The sequence below is a fragment of the Ovis canadensis genome, chromosome 26 (assembly GCF_042477335.2).
Source record: "Ovis canadensis isolate MfBH-ARS-UI-01 breed Bighorn chromosome 26, ARS-UI_OviCan_v2, whole genome shotgun sequence".
Classification (NCBI taxonomy): domain Eukaryota; kingdom Metazoa; phylum Chordata; class Mammalia; order Artiodactyla; family Bovidae; genus Ovis; species Ovis canadensis.
The window spans coordinates 52,541,740-52,561,615 of record NC_091270.1 but is presented as its reverse complement, the minus strand read 5'-3'; the positions used below and the strand labels follow the sequence as shown (position 1 = coordinate 52,561,615).

Genomic DNA, 19,876 nt, shown 5'->3' with positions numbered 1-19,876 from the left:
GCAAAATGCCACCAAACTGAATCCAGCAACATGTAAAAAGGATTATATACCATGGCCAAGCAGGACTTACTCTAGGAATTCCAGGTTGGTGTAAAATATGGAAATCAAGGAACATAATATACCAAAGTAGTAAAGTTAGGGCGAAAACCATTTGATCATCCCCACAGATGCAGATAAAGACTCTGACAAAATCTAATACCCTTTCATGATAAAAATGCTCAACAAAATAAGAGCAGAAAGGAACTTCCTCAACCTGGTAAAGCACATCCATAAAAACTCACAGCTATCATCCTTAATGTTTAAAACCTGAATGCCTTCCCCACTAACATCAGCAGCAAGACAAGGATGTCTGTTCTCACCATATCTAGTTCACACTGTATTGGAGTTTCTAGCTAGAGCAATCAGACATCAAAGAAATAAAAGGCACCCAGGCTGGAAAAGAAGTAAAGCAGATGACGTGACCTTGTATATAGAGAATACTAAGGAATTAAAAACTAGGAGAGGTAATACATGGGGTCAGCAAGTTTGCAGGACACCAGATCAATATATAAACATAAATTATATTTTTATAAATAGCAATGACCATTGCAAAAAATGTAATTAACAATTCCATTCACTAATACCATCAAAAAGAACAAAATACTTACACAAAGTTTAACAAAAGAAGATGTATATTGAAAACCATGAAACATTGTTGAAAGATATTTAATGAAATCTCATAAATGGAAAGACCTTCCATATTCACAGATCAGTTCAGTTCAGTTGCTCAGTCGTGTCCGACTCTTTGCAACTCCATGAATCGCAGCAACCAGGCCTCTCTGTCTATCACCAACTCTGGGAATTCACTCAGAATCACATCCATCAAGTCAGTGATGCCATCCAGCCATCTCATCCTCTGTCATCCCCTTTTCCTCCTGCCCCCAATCCCTCCCAGCATCACAGTCTTTTCCAATGAGTCAACTCTTTGCATGAGGTGGCCAAAGTACTGAAGTTTCAGCTTTAGCATCATTCCTTCCAAAGAACACCCAGGGCTGATCTCCTTCAGAATGGACTGCTTGGATCTCCTTGCAGTCCAAGGGACCCTCAAGAGTCTTCTCCAGCACTACAGTTCAAAAAGCATCAATTTTTTGGTGCTCAGCCTTCTCCACAGTCCAACTCTCACATTCATACATGACCACAGGAAAAACCATAGCCTTGACTAGACGGACCTTAGTTGGCAAAGTAATGTCTCTGCTTTTGAATATGCTATCTAGGTTGGTCACAACTTTTCTTCCAAGGAGTAAGCGTCTTTTAATTTCATGGCTGCAGTCACCATCTGCAGTGATTTTGGAGCCCCCCAAAATAAAGTCTGACACTGTTTCCACTGTTTCCCTATCTATTTCCCATGAAGTGATGGGACTGGATGCCATGATCTTCGTTTTCTGAATGTTGAGCTTTAAGCCAACTTTTTCACTCTCCACTTTCACTTTCATCAAGAGGCTTTTTAGTTCCTCTTCACTTTCTGCCATAAGGGTGGTGTCATCTGCATATCTGAGGTTATTGATATTTCTCCTGGCAATCTTGATTCCAGCTTGTGTTTCTCCCAGTCCAGCGTTTCTCATGATGTACTCTGCATATAAGTTAAATAAGATATAAGTTAAATATCTGTTCACAGATAGAAAGGCTTAATATTGTTAAGATGGCAATATTCTCCACATTGCTTTGCAGATTCAACTTAATCTGGTCAAAATTCCACTTGGATTCTTTATGGAAATTGACAAACTGATCCTAAAATACACATAGACGTCAAAAGACCTCGAAGAATTAAAATAGTCAAGAAGTACAAAGTTGGAGGACTCACAATTTCCAGCTTCAAAACTTATTACAAAACTTCCATAATCAAGATGGTATAGTGATGGTTTACAGGCAGACATATGGACCCACTGAGTAGGATTGACAGTCGGAAAGAAGAAATCCTTACATTTACTGTCAATTGAATTTGGATGAGAGCTATGACAATTTAATTGTCTTTTCAACCAAATGTACTAGGAAAACTGGATATCTGCATGCACAAGGATATAGCTGAACCCCTAGTTCACACTGTACACAAAAAATAACCCAGATGGATCAAACACCTAAATGTGAAAGCCGAAGTGATAAAAACTCTTACAATGAACCATAGGAATAAATCTTCATGACCCTGAATGAAGGATAACGGTTTCTTAGATATAATGTCACAGGTGTAAGCAATAAAAGAAAAAAAATGGATAATTTGGACAACATGAGAATTAAAACTGTTGAACTGTATAGTTTGTAATTATTATTTCTGTGGTTGTTGAATTGTACACTTTAAATGGGTAAATTAATCAGTATGTGAATTATATCTCAACAAAGTTGTTTTTGAAAAATGAACTTCATGAATGAGGGGCAAGTGGAATTCACGTACCTCTAAAGATGATTCCCTGAGAAGGTTATATCACTTTTGGAGTATTCTGGCTGGGTATGAGTAACCAGAATTTAATCCTGAATAAAAGAGGCAAGATACAAAATCAAAAAACAAACAAAAAAGCACACAAGTTAGAGAATCAGACAGCATGCAAGGAGAAAAAAAAACCAGGGGGAGGGGACTTACTCATATCCTCAGAGAGATAAAGTTAGTGCTACATTTATGAAACAAGAAAGGGATGCTATGAAAAGGAACATTAAGAAAATAAAAAACAGCTCTTAGAAATTGAATACACGTTAGTGGAAATGAGCTCAAAAAAGTATCGGAAAATTAGTTTTGGAAATTTCCCCCCAAAATGGAGAAAAAAGACAAAGAGATAGAAAATTAGACTAAGTGAGAAAGTAACACGATCTGTCCAATGAGTCCAAAACCTAAGTAATAGAAGGTCCAGAAAGAGGAAACGTAGAAGCAACAACAGTAGTCACGTGGAGTCTGGGGAGGAGGCAAAGGAGGAAAGCATCAAAAGTACCGTATATATTCTATTTATTAACCTGAGTGTGTGTGTGTGTGTGTGTGTGCGTGCACGTGTGTGGGAGAAGGAGAGACAGAGGGAGAGAGCCTGATTGAGAGATGGTGCTTGTGATGGAGCCCCTCTCAGAGTTGTCTTGAAGAATGAGGAGGCAGAAACATCCTCCCAGGGGGTGAACATTAAGCGACGCATCTCCGCATCTACTCTATCCAGCAGAAGAGGTTAGCCTGAACTAAGACCCTGCACAGATTCCTGGGCAAAGGCTAGTGTCTTGGCTGGATGATCAGTGGCTTGGAATGACCATGGTGGAGAGCTTACTGGCAAGGAGCTTTGGGCCAAAAGGATGCAACTAGTTGGTGCCCAGCTAAATGCTTACCAAGGGTCCTCTACTGTGAAGAAGGCTCAGAAAAATCAGTTTAGCAAGACAACTCACTTTGCGAATGCTGGTCAACTTCCTTTTCAGACTATTTCAGTGCTTGCTCGGGAATAAAGCCGTAATGGTGTCAAGACAGAAGCTGTGCAAAACCTCATCAATAAGGACTTGCCCTCATCAGAGCCAGCCTTGTGTATCGTGGGCTAACTGCCACTGCTGATTGCCTGGCATGCCAGCGGCAGCAATCCTTAGCCTCCCAGTATGGTACCACTTCCCAAAGATATCAGTTGCCACTTGGTAGTAGGTTGATTACATACCCTGGGACATCCTCAGTTACAAAGGAGGGCAGGAATCCACCCTGACAAGGTGGATGCTTGTTCTGAATTTGCATTAAAAAAAATTGTTAGTTATTTCGGACTGTGCTGGGTCTTTGCTTCTGGCGCAGGTTTTCTCTAGTTGCGGCAAGCGGGGGCTACTCTCCAGCTGCAGTGCAGGCGCTTCTCACTGCGTATGGGCTTCAGCAGCTGCAGCGCCTGCGCTCAGTTGCCCAGTGGCACGTAGGATCTTTCCAGACCAGGGATCGAACCTGTGTCCCCTGCACTGGCAGGTGATTCTTAACCAGTGGACCACCAGGGAAGTCTTGGATTCATTTTCTTTGTTGTCCTTCTAACACCATCATCTCGGAGAAGGCAATGGCACCCCACTCCAGTACTCTTGCCTGGAAAATCCCATGGACGGAGGAGCCTGGTGGGCTGCAGTCCATGGGGTCACAAAGAGTCAGACACAATTGAGCGAATTCCCTTTCACTTTTCACTTTCACGCACTGGAGAAGGAAATGGCAACCCACTCCAGTGTTCTTGCCTGGAGAATCCCAGGGAAGGGGGAGCCTGGTGGGCTGCCGTCTATGGGGTTGCACAGAGTCGGACAGGACTGAAGCGACTTAGCAGCAGCACCACCACCACCACCATCATCTGGGGACTTATAAACACATACTGTCATAACACTCCCAAATGATATTACTTCTTTTTTTGGTTATATTTATTTGGCTACTACACCAGCTTTTAGCCATGGCATGTGGGATATACATATATATTATATATAACTTAGTATGCAAACATTTTCCACAGAGAAAAACTAGTTCTGGATGGTTTACTGGAGAATTTTTTTTACTGGTGAATTTTCCCAAATGTTTAAAGAACAACATGTATACTATCATGTAAGAATCGAATCGCCAGTCTATGTCTGACGCAGGATACATCATGCTTGGGGCTGGTGCATGGGGATGACCCAGAGAGATGTTATGGGGAGGGAGGTGGGAGGGGGGTTCATGTTTGGGAACACATGTAAGAATTAAAGATTTTAAAATTTAAAAAAATAAAAATAAAAAATAAATAAATGAAAAAAAATAAAGAACAAATAATTTTACCTTACAAAACTATCTGGAGAATAGAAAAAGCAGCAACTATCCTTTCTCGTTTCATGAGACAAGCACAATTTTGATACCAAAATATGAAAGAAGAATTCAAGGCAGGAAAATGATAGATCGGATTCACTTGTGGATATAATCACACAAATCCTAAACAATTTACTTATGCATGTACATCCTGCTATTTATAAAAAGATAATATATTATGACCAAGTTGAATCTGTTCCCGGATGCAAAGTGGATTTAACATTAGAAAAACAGCCACTGCCATTCATTGCCTTCACAGGTTAAAGGAAAAAAATTAATGACAATGTCATTAGTTGCAGAACAGGCATTTGACAAAATCCAGCATTTGGTAATAAAGACTCTTAGCAATGTGGAAATCGAAGGGAAGTTCCTCATTCTTATTAAGAGTATCTTCAAAAACTATAGCAAATATTCTCAATTTGAAAGTATTTATTTTGCAAGATTAGAAGAAAGACAAGGGAGAAAACTATCACCACACAAATGATAAAAAGAAAAGATTTATGTAATTTATATAAGTATGTATATATACACACATATACATAAAAATTTTATAATAGGAACTTCTGTTCATCTAGAAACACCACTAAGAAAAGTGAAATGACAAGATTAAAAACTAGGGGAAACAATATATAACATATATAACTGACATGTAGCAGGACCTGGAAAATACAAAGAATTAAGAGAGATGCAAATAAATGCAATAGAAAAATAGGCCAAAGATTAGAACAAAATACTTCACAGAAAACTCAAAAGGCCAATAAACGTATTTTTTTAAAAAAGGTTGGTCTCACTAGTGCTCAGGGAAAATGCACATTAAAATAACACAATAATAACAATACTAACAAGCGGGCTTATTATATAATGCAGACTATTTCAGTGCTAGGACTATACCAACTTTAAACTCTCACAACAGACCGATGTGATAGAATGGTAGCTGTCAGTACTGATGTGTGTTGCGGGAGAAAACCTGGAAAGTCATAGTCAGACCGTAAAACACCTTCAACTCTGTTCATTTTCAAAGCTGTATGGCACTTCTATATCTTTTGTAGTTCCAAGAGAATTTTAGGATCTGCTTGTCAGTTTGTAGAAATGAATCCTGCTCAGATTGTGAGTTCAAGTGCACTGAATCTATAAATCAATCTGGGGATAACTGACATCTTAACAATACTAAGTTTTCCAATCCAGAAGATGTATCTTTCTATTTTCTTCAGTTCAGTTCAGTCGCTCATTCATGTCCGACTCTTTGCGACCCCATGAATCGCAGCATGCCAGGCCTTCCTGTCCATCACCAACTCCTGGAGTTCACTCAGACTCATGTCCATCAAGTCGGTGATGCCATCCAGCCATCTCATCCTCTGTCGTCCCCTTCTCCTCCTGCCCCAATCCCTCCCAGCATCAGAGTCTTTTCCAATGAGTCAACACTTCGCATGAGGTGGCCAAAGTACTGGAGTTTCAGCTTTAGCATCATTCCTTCCAAAGAAATCCCAGGACTGATCTCCTTCAGAATGGATTGGTTGGAACTCCCTGCAGTCCAAGGGACTCTCAAGAGTCTTCTCCAACACCACAGTTCAAAAGCATCAATTCTTCGGCGCTCATTTCTTAGGCTTTCTTTAATATTCTTGGCAGTATTTTATATTCAATAAACATATCTTGCACATTATTTGTCTAAATATTATATCTAAATATTTAGATATAACTATATACATTATATTTTCATCTCTAATTGTTGCTGGTATGTAGAAATACAATTTATCTTTTACACCAATACACTATACTATCACATATATATGGAATTTAGAAAGATGGTAACGATGACCCTATATGCGAGACAGCAAAAGAGACACAGATGTATAGAACAGTCTTTTGGACTCTATGGGAGAAGGTGAGGGTGGGATGATTTGAGAGAATGGCATTGAAACATGTATATTATCATATGTGAAACAGATCAACAGTTCAGGTTCGATGCATGATACAGGGTGCTTGGGGCTGGTGCACTGGGATGATCTGAGGGATGGGATGGGGAGGGAGGTGGGAGGGGGGTTCAGGATGGGGAATACATGTACACCCATGGCTGATTCATGTCAATGTAAGGCAAAAACCACTACAGTATTGTAATTAGCCTCCAATTAAAAATAAATAAAAAAATAAAAATTTATCTTTAACAGTAGTAATATACACATAACATAAAATTCACCATCTTAATCATCTTTTTTGGGGGGGGGTCATGCTCTCTGGGCCACATGGCTTATGGGATCTTAATTCCTCAACCAGGGATTAAACCTAGGCCCTGAGCAGTGAAAGTACAGGGTCCTAACCTCTGGACCAGCAAAGAATCTCCAATCTTAATCAGTTTTAAATGCACATTTCAGGGGAGTTCAATCCTTGGGTCAGAAATCTCCCCTGGAGAAGGAAAAGGCTACCCACTCCAGTTTTCTTGCCTGGGAAATCCCATGGACAGAGAAGTCTGGCAGGCTACAGCCCATGGAGTTGCAAAGAGTCAGCCACAACTGAAGCAACTTAGCACCGTTTTATGTATAGTCAGATTCCATTTGCTACAACTTTCGAAAGAAATTTGCATCTGTGCATCCACATTCATGAAGGACACTCTCTTTTTTTAGTAATGCTTTTGTCTAGTATTGAAATCAGAGTAATGCTGACCTCAGAAAATAAGTTGGGAAATATTCTACAATTTTCTGGAAGAATTTATGTAGAACGGGTTTTATCAATTTATTAAGTGTTTGGTAGGATTTACCAGTGAGAACAATGCCTGAAGTATCTTTGTGGAAGGTTTTAAAACTATAAGCTCCAATCCTTTGATAGGTGTAGGATTATTTGAATTATTTCTTCTTGTATATCCTTTAGTAGATTATGTCATTCAAGGAATTTTTCCATTTAAGTTGTTCAGCGTCTTGGTGTAAGGTTGTTCATATTATTCTGTATTCGTTTAACATGCGTAGCATCTTTCATTCTTTATCTTTAATCTATTTCGGCTGTGCTGCACAGTATGTGGGATCTTAGTTCCCCAACCAGGGATTGAACTTGCGCCTCCTGCAGTAGAAGTCCTAGCTACTGGACAACCAGGAAATTCCTGGATCTTTCACTCTTTATATTGTTAATTCTTGTCTTATCTTTTTGCCTTCCTGGCCAGTCTCCTTAGAGTTTAATTGATTTCATTAATCTTTACAGCAAACCATCTTTTAGTTTCATTGATTTTTTCTTTTGCCTTCCTGCTTTTCATTTCATTGATTGCAACTCGTTATTACTTCCTCCCTTCCATTTACTATGGGGTTTTTATTTGCTTTTCTTTCTCTAATTTCTAAATGTAGAAGCTTGATTAATTGAGTTGAGATGTGTCCATGCTTCTAATATAACTGTTTAGTGCTCTAAATGTCCAAGCACTGATTTAGCTGCACATTTTGATATGTTTCATTTTTATTCAATAAAACTTTCTAATTTCTCTTTTAATTTCCTGGTTGACCCATGTGTTGCTTGACTGGCAAACATTTGCTGATTTTCCAGATACACTTCTGTAATTAATACCCAGTTTAATTTCATTTTATCAGAGATCACACTGTGTACAATTTCAATCATCTTAAATACAGTAAAATTAGTCTTATGACCCAGAATATAGTCTATTATGACCCAGAATATTTTGTGTACACTAGTGAGAATGTGGATTCTTCTGTTGTTGGGTACAGTGTTTTATAAATTTCAGTTAGTTGACATTATTTCTCACGTATTCTATATCATTGTTCATTTTCTTTCTACTGACGTTTTAAATTAATTATTGATATGGGACTGTTGAAATTTTAACTCTAATTGTAGATTTGTCTCGTTTTCTCCGTTTTTGCTTCAGTATTTCGAAGGTCTGCAATTAGTTTCATGTACCTTTATGATTGTTAAATCCTCTTGATGAATTGACCCTTTTATCATTCTAAAATATCCATTTTTATTCCTGGTAATAAACCTCATTCTACAATCACCTTTTTAATATTAATACATCCATCCTAGTGTTCTTTTTCAAATCTTAATGAATTTGTTCAAGTATTGCTTCTGTCTTAAGTTTTGGACTTTTGACCACAAGGCATATGGGATCTTAATTTCCCAACCAGGGATTGAACCTGTACACCCTGCTTTGGAAGCAAAGTCTTAACCACTGCACCACCAGGGAAGTCCCTCCAGTATTCTTTTGATTAATGTTTGCCTGGTCTATCTTTTCTTATTCTTTATTACTAATTTATTTGTATTTAAAATTTCCTCCTTATAGACACTACATATTTTGGCTCATACTTTTATCCCATGTGATTATCTGTACCTTTTACTTGGATGTTTATATCATATATATTTAATATAATCGCCAATATGGTTGAATTTAAATCTACCATTTTGCCAAAGTTTTCTATTTGTCTCGTCTGTTCTTTGCTCCTTTTTTTTTCTTTCCCTATCTTCTGGACTGAACAATTTTGTGAGTCCATTTTATTTCTAGTATTGGCCTAGGAACTATACCTCATATTTATTATTATTCCTTGTAGTGGCTGCTCTAGAATTTGTAACATGAATCTTCAGCTTACCCCAGTACCTGCAAATATCATGCACTACTCTGCGTGCAGTGTAAAACCTGTGACAGCTACTTCCATCTCCCTGGACAACCCCATCATCCACTTTATTCTATTCACATTTTAAACTCCACGCGTATTGTCTTTAATTTGCCTTACAATCAATCGTAAGTTTTTTTTTAAAAATTTAGTCTTATCCATATATTTCTTATTTCTAGTTCTACTACTTTCTACAAACCGACATTTCCACCTAATAAAGGATATACTCTTTCCTCTTCTTTCTGAAGAAATGTTTTCCACATTTCTGGCAGTTCAGGTCTTAGCCTTTTCTAAACTGTCTTAGGCTTTTCTTTTTGTGTCTGAGAAACTCGCTATTTTGCCCTCATTCCTAAAAGACTTTTTTTTTTTTTTCTGAATGAGGAATTTCAGGTCAATTTTTAATCTTTCAATATTCTTAAGTTTTTTTTCTCTTTCTCGGTTATATAGTTTCCAATAAGTCTAATGTAATTCTGTGTAGCTTTATATATAATGTGGGCTTCCCTTGTAGCTCAGCTGGTAAAGAATCCGCCTGCAGTGCGGGAGACCTGGGTTCAATCACTGGGTTGGGAACTCCGGAGAAGGGAAAGTCTACCCATCCCAGTATTCTGGCCTGGAGTTGCAAAGAGTCGGACACGACTGAGGAACTTTCACTTTATATAGAATGTGGCTTTTATTCCTCTGGTAAATGTTAAGATTTTTCTGTTTACCATTGATTTTTCAGTAACTTTAGCATAATGTGCCTTGGTGTGATTATGATTTTGTTTATTGTGCTTGGTGTTCATTAAACTCCTTGAATTTGTGGATTTATAGTTTTCATTCAATTCGGGAGTATTTCAGCCATTATTGCATCAAATCTCTCTCCTAACCCCCAATAAAGGGTAAGTAGTCGGACACGACTGAGGGACTTCACTTTCACTTTTCACTTTCATGCACTGGAGAAGGAAATGGCAACCCACTCCACTATTCTTGCCTGGAGAATCCCGGGGATGGGGGAGCCTGGTGGGCTGCCATCTCTGGGGTCGCACAGAGTTGGACACGACTGAAGTGACTTAGCAGCCGCAGCAGCAACAGCCTCAATACTAAGATGATACCCAAAGCTGACAGTGTTGAAAGCCTTCCATTCTAGCTTCTGGAAACAGACACTGTTTCCACTCATATGAGAGCTCTGGGAATAGTTTCCCTTGCTCTTTTTTGGTGGTTCTTCCCCCAGTTAGTTTGCTCTCAATCATGTGCAGATGAATATTCATTCGCAGGCTGCAGACACCTGGGGTTCTAGATAGATGCATCTTTCCCCTTTCTGGTTCCCTGTCCTGCAAATGTTAGCTAGATACCTTGTTCTTTCTCAGCAGTGATATTTGTATCCTCAGCTGAGCAATAATATTGCTGGGCTCTGGGCTGAGTTCTAAGCATGTCTGAAAGCAGTAGGCCGGGGCAGTTTGCTGGTTCCACTTCTTCACTTCTCATTTCAGTCACCACTGTGTTACCCTATCTACTGTTTAATGTCTTAAAAACCATTGTTTCATATAGTCTTTCAGGCTTTGCAGTTGTTTAAGGGGTGGGAGGATAAACTCCAATACTTGATCATGGTCAGAGCAGAAGTTCTTACTTGCAGTTTTTTAAAACACAGAGCCAAAGTCATCTCACTCTCAGAAACTCCGATTCAGTAAGTCTGGAATGGAATCCTTGAATCTTACTAAAAAGTACTCAGGTGATTCTGATACACAGGAAGTATTGGAAACTTACCTTGATACATCAGGCAAAGCCCTGTTCAGACATTCTTCGAATGAGAAGGACAGACCTTTTCATTTTTAACACTTTTCCTGGTTCTGAGTATGGTGGGGGTACTTACAGCAGGCCAAAGATCGAGCTGAAAACCATGAGGCAAGCAGGTACAGGATAAAACACCTACTTGAAGGCATCAGCAAGCAACTTAAGGGACCAGACTTAAGAGGATCCAGTCTCAACTAAGGGGAAACTTTACACACAGGTGGGGTGACATTCTCCAGCACCTTTGTTCCTCAGGGAAATTCTAGGCATATGGCCAGAGTCCAAGTTTGGGAACAGACCCACAAGAGGCCCCGAGAGGCAAAGAGACCAGCAGGAACTGTGGCAGTTAAGCAAGGTTGGAGAGACAAAATCAAATAGAGGGGCCAGATTTCCAGTGAAAAGGGACAAGTGAGTAACTGAGCCTAAGTCTCTGCTGGTTTCCTCAAGTTCCTCTCTCTCTCTCTCTTTTTTAAAATATATGGATCTTTATTTTTATTTTCTTGGCTGTACCTTGCGGCATGTGGAACTTCCCTGACCAGGGATCGAACATGGGCCCCCTACATGAGAAGTGTGAAGTCTTAACCGCTGGGCCAGCAGAAAAGTCCTCCCTCAAGTTTCTGAAGATGCCTAAGACAGAAGGTGTGTCGGTTGCTCATTTGTGTCTGACCGTTTGTGACCCCACGGACCAGAGCCTGGCAGGCAAGAATACTGCAGTGGGTTGCCATTTCCTTCTTCAGGGGATTTTCTGGACCCAGGGATCGAACCCAGGTCTCCTGCATTGCAGGTGGATTCTTTACCTACTGAACCAGAAGGTTAAGCCCTGGGAAAGCAGAGTGGAGGTTTTTGCCATCTCAGGGTTTTGAGGAAACCAGCATTAGATTTCAGGGTCCACAGTGACCACTGTTGGCTCCAGGGAACACAGACTTTCAGTTGGAACCCTGAAGGCTGTGCTGTAGGAGCTGCAGCAAAATAGGAGACCAAGTCTGGCCAAAACCCAGTCTCAACTGTGAGATTTAAAATATGTGCACAATTAAAATCCATGATAACGGTAAACACAAAAGGTGAAGAACTAAGTGGAGGAACAATATTATTCTATGCTTTTAGCATTCAGAGGGAAGTGGCAAAAATAATCCTTTACATTATAGTCTAATAAGTCAATCTTTTTGCTTTTTCATAGTGTTCATGGGGTTCTCAAGGCAAGAATATGGGAGTGGGTTGCCATTTCCTTCTCTGCTGGATTGTTTTGTCAGAACTCTTCACTGTGACCTGGCCATCTTGGATGGGTCTGCTCAGCACGGCTCATAGCTTTATTGAGTTATGCAAACCTCTCCACCACAACAAGGCTGTGATTCATGAAGGGAGAAAGGGAAAGATATACCTATCTAAGTGCAGAGTTCCAGAAAATAGCAAGGAGAGATAAGGAGTACTTCTTAAATGAACAATGAAAAGAAATAGAGGAAAACAATACAATGGGAAAGACTAGTGATCTCTTCAAGATAATTGGAGATATCAAGGGAATATTTCATGCAAAGATGGGCACAATAAAGGACAGAAACGTCAAGGACCTAACAGAAGCAGAAGAGATTAAGAAAAGGTGGCAAGATTACACAGAAAAATTATACAAGAAAAGGTCCTAATGACCCAGATGACCACATTGATTGTGATCACTCACCTAGAGCCAGCCATCCTGGAATGTAAAGTCAAGTGGGCCTTAGGAAGCATGATTATGAACAAAGTTAGTGGAGGTGATGGAATTCCAGCTGGGCTATTTAAACTCCTGAAAGGTGATACTGTTAAAGCTCTGCACTCAATATATTAGAGCATTTGGAGAAAGCAGCAGTGGCCGCAGGAGTGGAAACGGTCAGTTTTCTTTCCAATTCCAAAGAAGAGCAATGCCAAAGAATGTTCAAATTACCATACAGTTGTGTTCATCTCACAGTAATTATATTAAATGTAAATGGACTAAAACTCCTGTTGAAACAAGGATAGAGCAACCATCCAGTTTGAGGCTTAGCTGAACTCTGCATAAAACGTAGTTAACAGATACAGCTGAAAAGGCAGGGATATCTAGAGTGAAATGCGGAAGGGGGACAAACTTTGAGCTGTCAGCCCAACAGGGCTGAATTCTGAGTAAGCTTGAAACAAGAGAAACTATCCTTTGGATACTGTGGATTTCTTTTTAGCATGCAAAAGATGAAGACCTGAATCAGTCTTTTGAGAAGACTGCCTGAATGTGCCATTAAGTTATGCAAATGTAAAGCAAAGACTCTCTATGGAAGCTGTTTGAAAAGCTAAACTGTGCTTTGTTGTTGCAAATTGTTTTAAATTCTTGCTGCTGTGTGCTTAAACTCCAGTTTGGTCTTTCCACAACAAGGGCTGTGGCTAGTTTTCTTCCAAATTATCCAAAAGGAAACAAAAGCCATCTTGGTTATTTTCTTCTGAAGGCCACATACTCACCTCCCTTGAACTAATTTTCTATTAGTATGACTTTACCTGTCCTCTTTGGGAAATAAGAACATTGCTTCAGTCTTCTAAAAGAGTCTCTCCCACTCCCTACCCACAGGCGTATTTTCGGTTACAATCGTCTCTCATTTTTCCTGAGAATGCATCTATCTAACTCATCTAGAATGGAAATTACCCTAATATATTATTTTCTATCCCCACATTTCTCTAATTAGGGGATGGGGCTTAGTGGTAAGTAAAGAAAAGGATGATTCTGTAAATCTTACATTACAATTACTGTTATCAGTTGTCACTGGTAGGATACTGAGTTCAAAATTTAAGTTTTTATGTTACTATTGAATGGCCTAGACCGTCTATGATGTATAGAGGAATAAGGCTAAGGAATAGAATGGAGAAAAGCTACAGAGACAAGAAAGGATAGGTTGAGACATAAACAAGAGAGGGTTTGATGGGGGTGGAGGTGGACATTCCACCTCTTCAGTTCAGCTCAGTCAGTTCAGTTCAGTCCTGTCAGACTCTTTGTGACCCCACTGCAGCATGCCAGGCCTCCCTGTCCATCACCAACTGCTGGAGTCTAACCAAACCCATGTCGGTGATGCCTTCCAACCATCTCATCCTCTGTCATCCCCTTCTCCTTCTGCCCTCAATCTTTCCCAGCGTCAGGGTCTTTTCAAATGAGTCAGCTCTTTGCATCAGGTGACCAAAGTATTGGAGTTTCAGCTTCAGCATCAGTCCTTCCAATGAACACCCAGGACTGATCTCCTTCAGAATGGACTGGTTGGATCTCCTTGCAGTCCAAGGGACTCTCAAGAGTCTTCTCCAACATCACAGTTCAAAAGCACAGTTCTACCTTACTGTTCATTCACTAGCAACACCTTTTGGGACTCTGAACTGCACGTACAACACTAGGCCACTAGAGATGCAAAGAGGCATTCCAGAATATACCTGGGAATACGCTCGTAAAACGTAGATAAAAGGCCATGCAACAGGTGCCACACGGATAGGGCAAGCGATCAAACTGCAAAAGTTCACGAAGGCAACGTTAGGGGAGTGAGCCAGAGCGCGGACTTTAAATGGTGAAGCTGGGATAAATCCAGGAGATGTTTGGGGAGAACAGTCTGGCCGGTGAAATGGTCCGGGGGCGGGAAAATGTGTCCACACAGAAGTATGAGTTATTTCGCCTGTCATCTGTCATGCACTGCCCTTCCCTGGAATGCAGATTAATAAAAAGGTCTGACTCAGTAGTCCCAGCCACCGATGGGACACGAGACAAAGAAAACATGCATGCGGCCGGAGGAGGACAGACGGGCCGTGAAAAGGGCCCCGTTCTCAGCTCGGCCGTAGATTCGGTAGAGAGCGGGCCCGAGCAGGGCCAGGCGCACCGGACTGGGGAGTCGTGGTGGGAGCCCGACGGAGGCTCCAGGCTCAGACGCGCAGCGGACCCGCGCGGGGCTCGCCGCCGAGCGCACACCTGCCCCTGCAGAGCGAGACGGCTCTGCGCGGCCCAACAGGTCCCCCGGGGCGGGGAGGGTGAGGTCAAGGCGGCGGCGCTCCGCGCGCCGTCCAACTTTCCGCCCCGGCCCTCCCGCCTCGAGTCCTCTCTTCTTCCTGCGAGGGGATACCGAAGTGATGAACATGGGGGGGGGGGAGCGGGCACCGACGTGATGAACACGGAGGGGGGAGGACACCGAAGTGATGAACATGGGGGGGGACACAAGTGATGAACACGGAGGGGGGCACCGAAGTGATGAACACGGAGGGGGGCGCCGAAGTGATGAGCACGGAGGGGGAGGACACCGAAGTGATGAACACGGAGGGGGGCACCGAAGTGATGAAGTGGGGGGGAAGACACCGCAGTGACGAAGGGGGTGGAGACACCGCAGTGATGAAGGGGGGGGGACACCGAAGTGATGAAGGGGGTGGAGACACCACAGCGATGAAGGGGGGGATATCGAAATGATGAAAGGGGGGACACCGCAGTGATGAAGCGGGGGGTGACACCAAAGTGACGATGGGGGGGCACCGCAGTGATGAAGGGGGGCGGCTTCCTCGCCCTCCGCCCCCTCCCGGCCCCGGCTCCGGAGGGCCGCCCGCAGAGGCGGCGAGGAGCCGGGCTCGGTGGCTGTAAACACGGGGCGCCATCAAGACTTCGGATCCTACCGGATTTCCGCGCCGCCCCGAAGCCTCCCCGCCCGGGCGCGGCCCTCCACTCCCCCGGCGGTGCCATGGGGCTCGCCGCGGCTGCTCCGGCCCCGGGGTGGGGAGCCGCCCGGCCCTGCCCGGCCCGCGCACGGGCGCCCCCGGCCGCCGGGGCTCGGGGCGCGCGGCGCCGCCTCCCACTTTGGCCTTTTGTACCGGCCCCACGTGACCCGCGCGGCCGGCTCTTCCCTGCTGCCCCCGCCCCGCCCTCCGGCCTTCCCCGGCGCCCGGCCCAGCTCTTCCCGCTCCGCGGCCGCCTCCCCCCCGCCCGCCGCCCGCGCGGCCCCCTCCTCCCCCTCCCACCCGCCTCCCTCCCGAGCCGTTCCCGCGCCCTCCCCCAGGCCGCCGTTCCCTTGCGCCGCCACCCCTCCCCCCGCGGCTGTTCCGCCGCCTCGCCTCCCCTCCCCCCGGCCGGAGCGCACTGTCTCCAAGATGGCGGCCGTGTCAGTTCGGGGCATCTCCGCGGTCCGGCTCGGGGCCCCGGGCACCCGGCGCTCTCCGCCCCCGGTAAGTAGCCGAGAGGCCGCCCCCCGGCCGCCCCCGGCCGCCAAGCCCGAGGCCGAGCCGCCTGGGGGCCTCGCCCCGCCGCCGCGCGGGCCCAAGTGGCCGCTGCAGGCCCCGCCGCGGCCTGCGCCGCCTCCCGCTGCTCTGCGCCAGGCCTCGGGCTGGGGCGCCGCGGCCGCCCCCTCGCGCCCGCCGGGCGCCCGGCGGCCTCCCGCTCGCGGCCCGTGCCCAGCGCCCGGGCCCGGCTCCGCGGAGCGGGGGAGCCGCGAGGGGGCGGCGGCCAGGCCGCGGGCGGGCGGGCGCGCGGGCAGGCGGCCGGCCGGGGCTCCCACGGGGCGCGCCCACCGTCCGGCGCCCGCGGCCCGGGTGCCCGCGACCGGCCCCGGGCCCGGCCGCGCGGCGCGGGCTGACAGGCGGCCGTGCGGGGGGCGCGGAGGGCGCACGTGCGGCGGCGGGTCCGCGCGCTGTCAGCCCGGGGCCGGGGGACGGCGGGCGCCTGTCAGCGCCGACCTGCCCGGCGGGGCCCCCCAACCCCGCCCCGCGCCCCGCGCCGCTCCCGCCGGGACCCGGCCCGGCTGCGGGGCGCCCGGGAGCGCAGACGAGCGCCGCTCGCAACTCTTTCACGTGATTTCATTGTTAACTTCGTCCCCGGGTTCCGTTCCCGTCCGGTGGGAGCCGCCGGGCCGCCCCCCGCGTCTGCAAGCAAGCCGCAGGCTGGTGCCAACGCCAAGTTGTTGTTGCTGTTGTTTTTAAAGTTTTTCTCGCTCTTTTAAAAAAGAGAGCGCGAAGCTGTGTCTGGGGGTGGAGGGGGGTGGAGGCGGGTGGGGGTGGCGGGGAAGGAGGCCCGGGAGGATTGTCGGGAGCAAGGGGGCAGTTTCCCCGAGTTGGAGTTCAAGTCTGCAGACGCTCTGCTCGCCGCAGACCCGGGGCCCCTGCGTGGAGCCGGGAGGCCGGCAGCGGCTGTCATTCATTCTCTCTTCTTACCTGTGGGGCAGGTGAGCCCGTGCGGGACGGGCCCCGCCGCTGAAACTCGGGCTGGAGCCGCTCCTTTCTTTCAGCGCAGATATGCCCCCATAATGAACTTCTCCGGCAATGCTATTATGATTTCTGTTCTCTCGAGACGCTTCTCACACAAATGTAGCTTGGTTCTCTCCGGGGGGTAGGGGGGGCGCTTTTCAGCCAGAGCTCATTTAAAAATTACGTCTTGCCTTAGGTTTGAGTGTTTACTCGAGCCTTTTCTTTATCAGAGTTAATAGTACTATCGGTTTCCTCGCATCTTGTTAAACTTTTTCTTTTGAGTTTAGTGGCACTCTTTAAGGAAGGATTGCTGTGCGAGCCACTATATGACATTGTTTATGTTGTAAAGGCTCCTCAGAATAAGAGTTCTCAGGAGCACTTAGGTAAGGTTAAGTTTATTTTTGGAAGCAGAGGAGTTACAGGGTTCATTATTTTGGTGATTTTTAAAAAGATGCAAATCTTTCGGGTTCTTTTGTTTTAAAGTGTTACTGACTTTGATCGTGGAGTGGCAACGTCATGTATATGCATAATGTTTGTTTTTTTTCATTAATGTTCACTTCAGGACAACAGTCTTGAATCATGAGATCTCCTCCTCTTTAGTCTACACACAGGCAGTATATTTCAGCCCTCTGAACTGTCCATTTGATATGTAAATAAGTGTACGTTTGAACCTAGGAATTTCCGGGCCATTCTCATTTCTAGTTTCTCTATCTGTAGATTGGTTGCGAACATTTTGACAGTTGTTGGACTCTCTCCAATATATTGAATGTTACTAGGAGAAGCTATCACAGCGTGTGATTCTTAAAATCTGAATGAAACTGGCTTATTTTAAAATTCTTCAAACACTTTTCACACTTGACTATTTTCATTGTTATTGTTTCCATTTGGAATGTATATAGTAATATTGTACTTAAAATATGAACTGTGCTGTGTGTAAATTTTGTTTCTTTTACTAGATGAAATAGCTAAAACATTTTCTCAGTGGTTTTTTGCCATTCTTATTGACTGCTTTCATCCAGTCTAAATGTCTGGAATTTTGAAAGATGAAAGATTCACTCTTACTTTCATTGCAGGATTCTTTGTACTAATTCAGGTAACTTGTTGAAGTTCTGATTAGTTTGTTGGGGAAAGCTGTCAAGGAAGAGTTTCAGTCCATAGACAGGTGAGCAGAGATTGTGCAGAGCGGAATAGCCAGCACCCTCTGTGTGGCCTGAGGTCATTTACAGTGCATCTCATCTTGTTCCCTCATCATCTTTTTTTTCCTTTTCTTTGTTATCCCAGTGGTATGCACACATGACTGTTTTGAACAGTAATAGAAACATGTTCACACTTTTACAGGTGCTCAGTGAACACTTGCTGTTGGAGTGCTTTAAAGGCTAGGATGCTTTTATAATAAGTTACAACTTACTTATAAAGTGGACCTTGATAGAAAACTGACTTTGTTTTTAATTCTTTTTCAGGCATAAGATGCACATTTTTTTGCTGGGAATGAGATGTGCTTGAGTTTTTACACCTTTATGAAGAGACCCACATGTGGTGCTATTGAGAAGTTGGTTGGGAAGTTTGAAGACTTTTCAGATAACAGGTTTTCATTTCTAAAATAAAAGTGGGGCGGCCTCTGTTTTGTGAAAGGAGAAAGGACTGAGGCCAGGAAACTTGTATGCTATGGTTAACTGGTTCCCAGCCTCCGCGAATGGTGTTTTCCGCGGTGTGAAACTTACGCAGCATCAGGATAAGGGATAGCGACTCTATGGATATACAGAATCCTTCACCATGGTAAAACTCGCCAACCCGCTGTACACGGAGTGGATTTTGGAGGCCATAAAAAAAGTGAAGAAGCAAAAACAGCGGCCTTCAGAAGAAAGGATATGCAATGCAGTGTCTTCATCCCATGGCTTGGATCGTAAAACTGTTTTAGAGCAACTGGAGTTGAGTGTCAAGGATGGAACAATTTTGAAGGTCTCAAATAAAGGACTCAATTCCTATAAAGATCCTGATAATCCTGGGCGAATAGCACTTCCTAAACCTCGAAACCATGGAAAATTGGATAATAAGCAAAATGTAGACTGGAATAAACTGATCAAGAGGGCAGTTGAGGGCTTGGCGGAGTCCGGCGGCTCAACTCTGAAAAGCATTGAACGTTTTTTGAAAGGTCAGAAGGATGTGTCTGCATTATTTGGAGGCGGTGCTGCCTCTGGCCTTCACCAGCAGTTACGATTGGCTATTAAACGCGCCGTTGGCCACGGCAGACTCCTTAAAGATGGACCTCTTTATCGGCTCAACACTAAAGCAACCAATGTGGATGGGAAAGAGAGTTCTGAGTCTCTTTCCTCTTTACCTCCAGTGTCACTCCTTCCACATGAAAAGGATAAGGTAAGAAGGGTGTGCGTATCAGTGTTCCCAGAGCTGGGGATACAGCATGGTACAGAGCCACATTTCCAGGATGTTCAATAGAGGTTACATTCGGCATTCAGGGCCCTTTGTGGATAATCACTGCCTGGCTTTTATTGGTGAAATCTAGATGTGAGAACTCAATAGATGTGATTGTTCT

At 44.4% G+C, this 19,876-nt stretch overlaps 1 protein-coding gene and 1 long non-coding RNA gene across 3 annotated transcripts in view; one reads left to right on the top strand and one right to left on the bottom strand.

Annotated features, from left to right (window-relative positions):
• Positions 1-653: 653 nt before the first annotated feature.
• Positions 654-17,361, bottom strand: LOC138430743 (uncharacterized). Of its 2 annotated transcripts, none has more exons than XR_011253378.1 (3): positions 17,293-17,361; positions 2,426-2,502; positions 654-1,609 (listed from the first exon to the last, which is right to left on the bottom strand). It is a non-coding gene; the product is annotated as an uncharacterized lncRNA (long non-coding RNA). The 2 variants fall into 2 exon arrangements; XR_011253377.1 differs by lacking the exon at positions 17,293-17,361 and adding an exon at positions 15,766-15,947.
• KAT6A (lysine acetyltransferase 6A) overlaps positions 16,005-19,876 on the top strand; it is a 103,973-nt gene continuing 100,101 nt past the window's right edge. The window contains exons 1-2 of the mRNA XM_069572702.1: positions 16,005-16,311; positions 18,786-19,698. Coding sequence (XP_069428803.1) covers positions 19,099-19,698 — 600 coding nt within the window. The 5' untranslated portion in view covers positions 16,005-16,311; positions 18,786-19,098. The remainder of the gene's footprint in view (positions 16,312-18,785; positions 19,699-19,876) is intronic.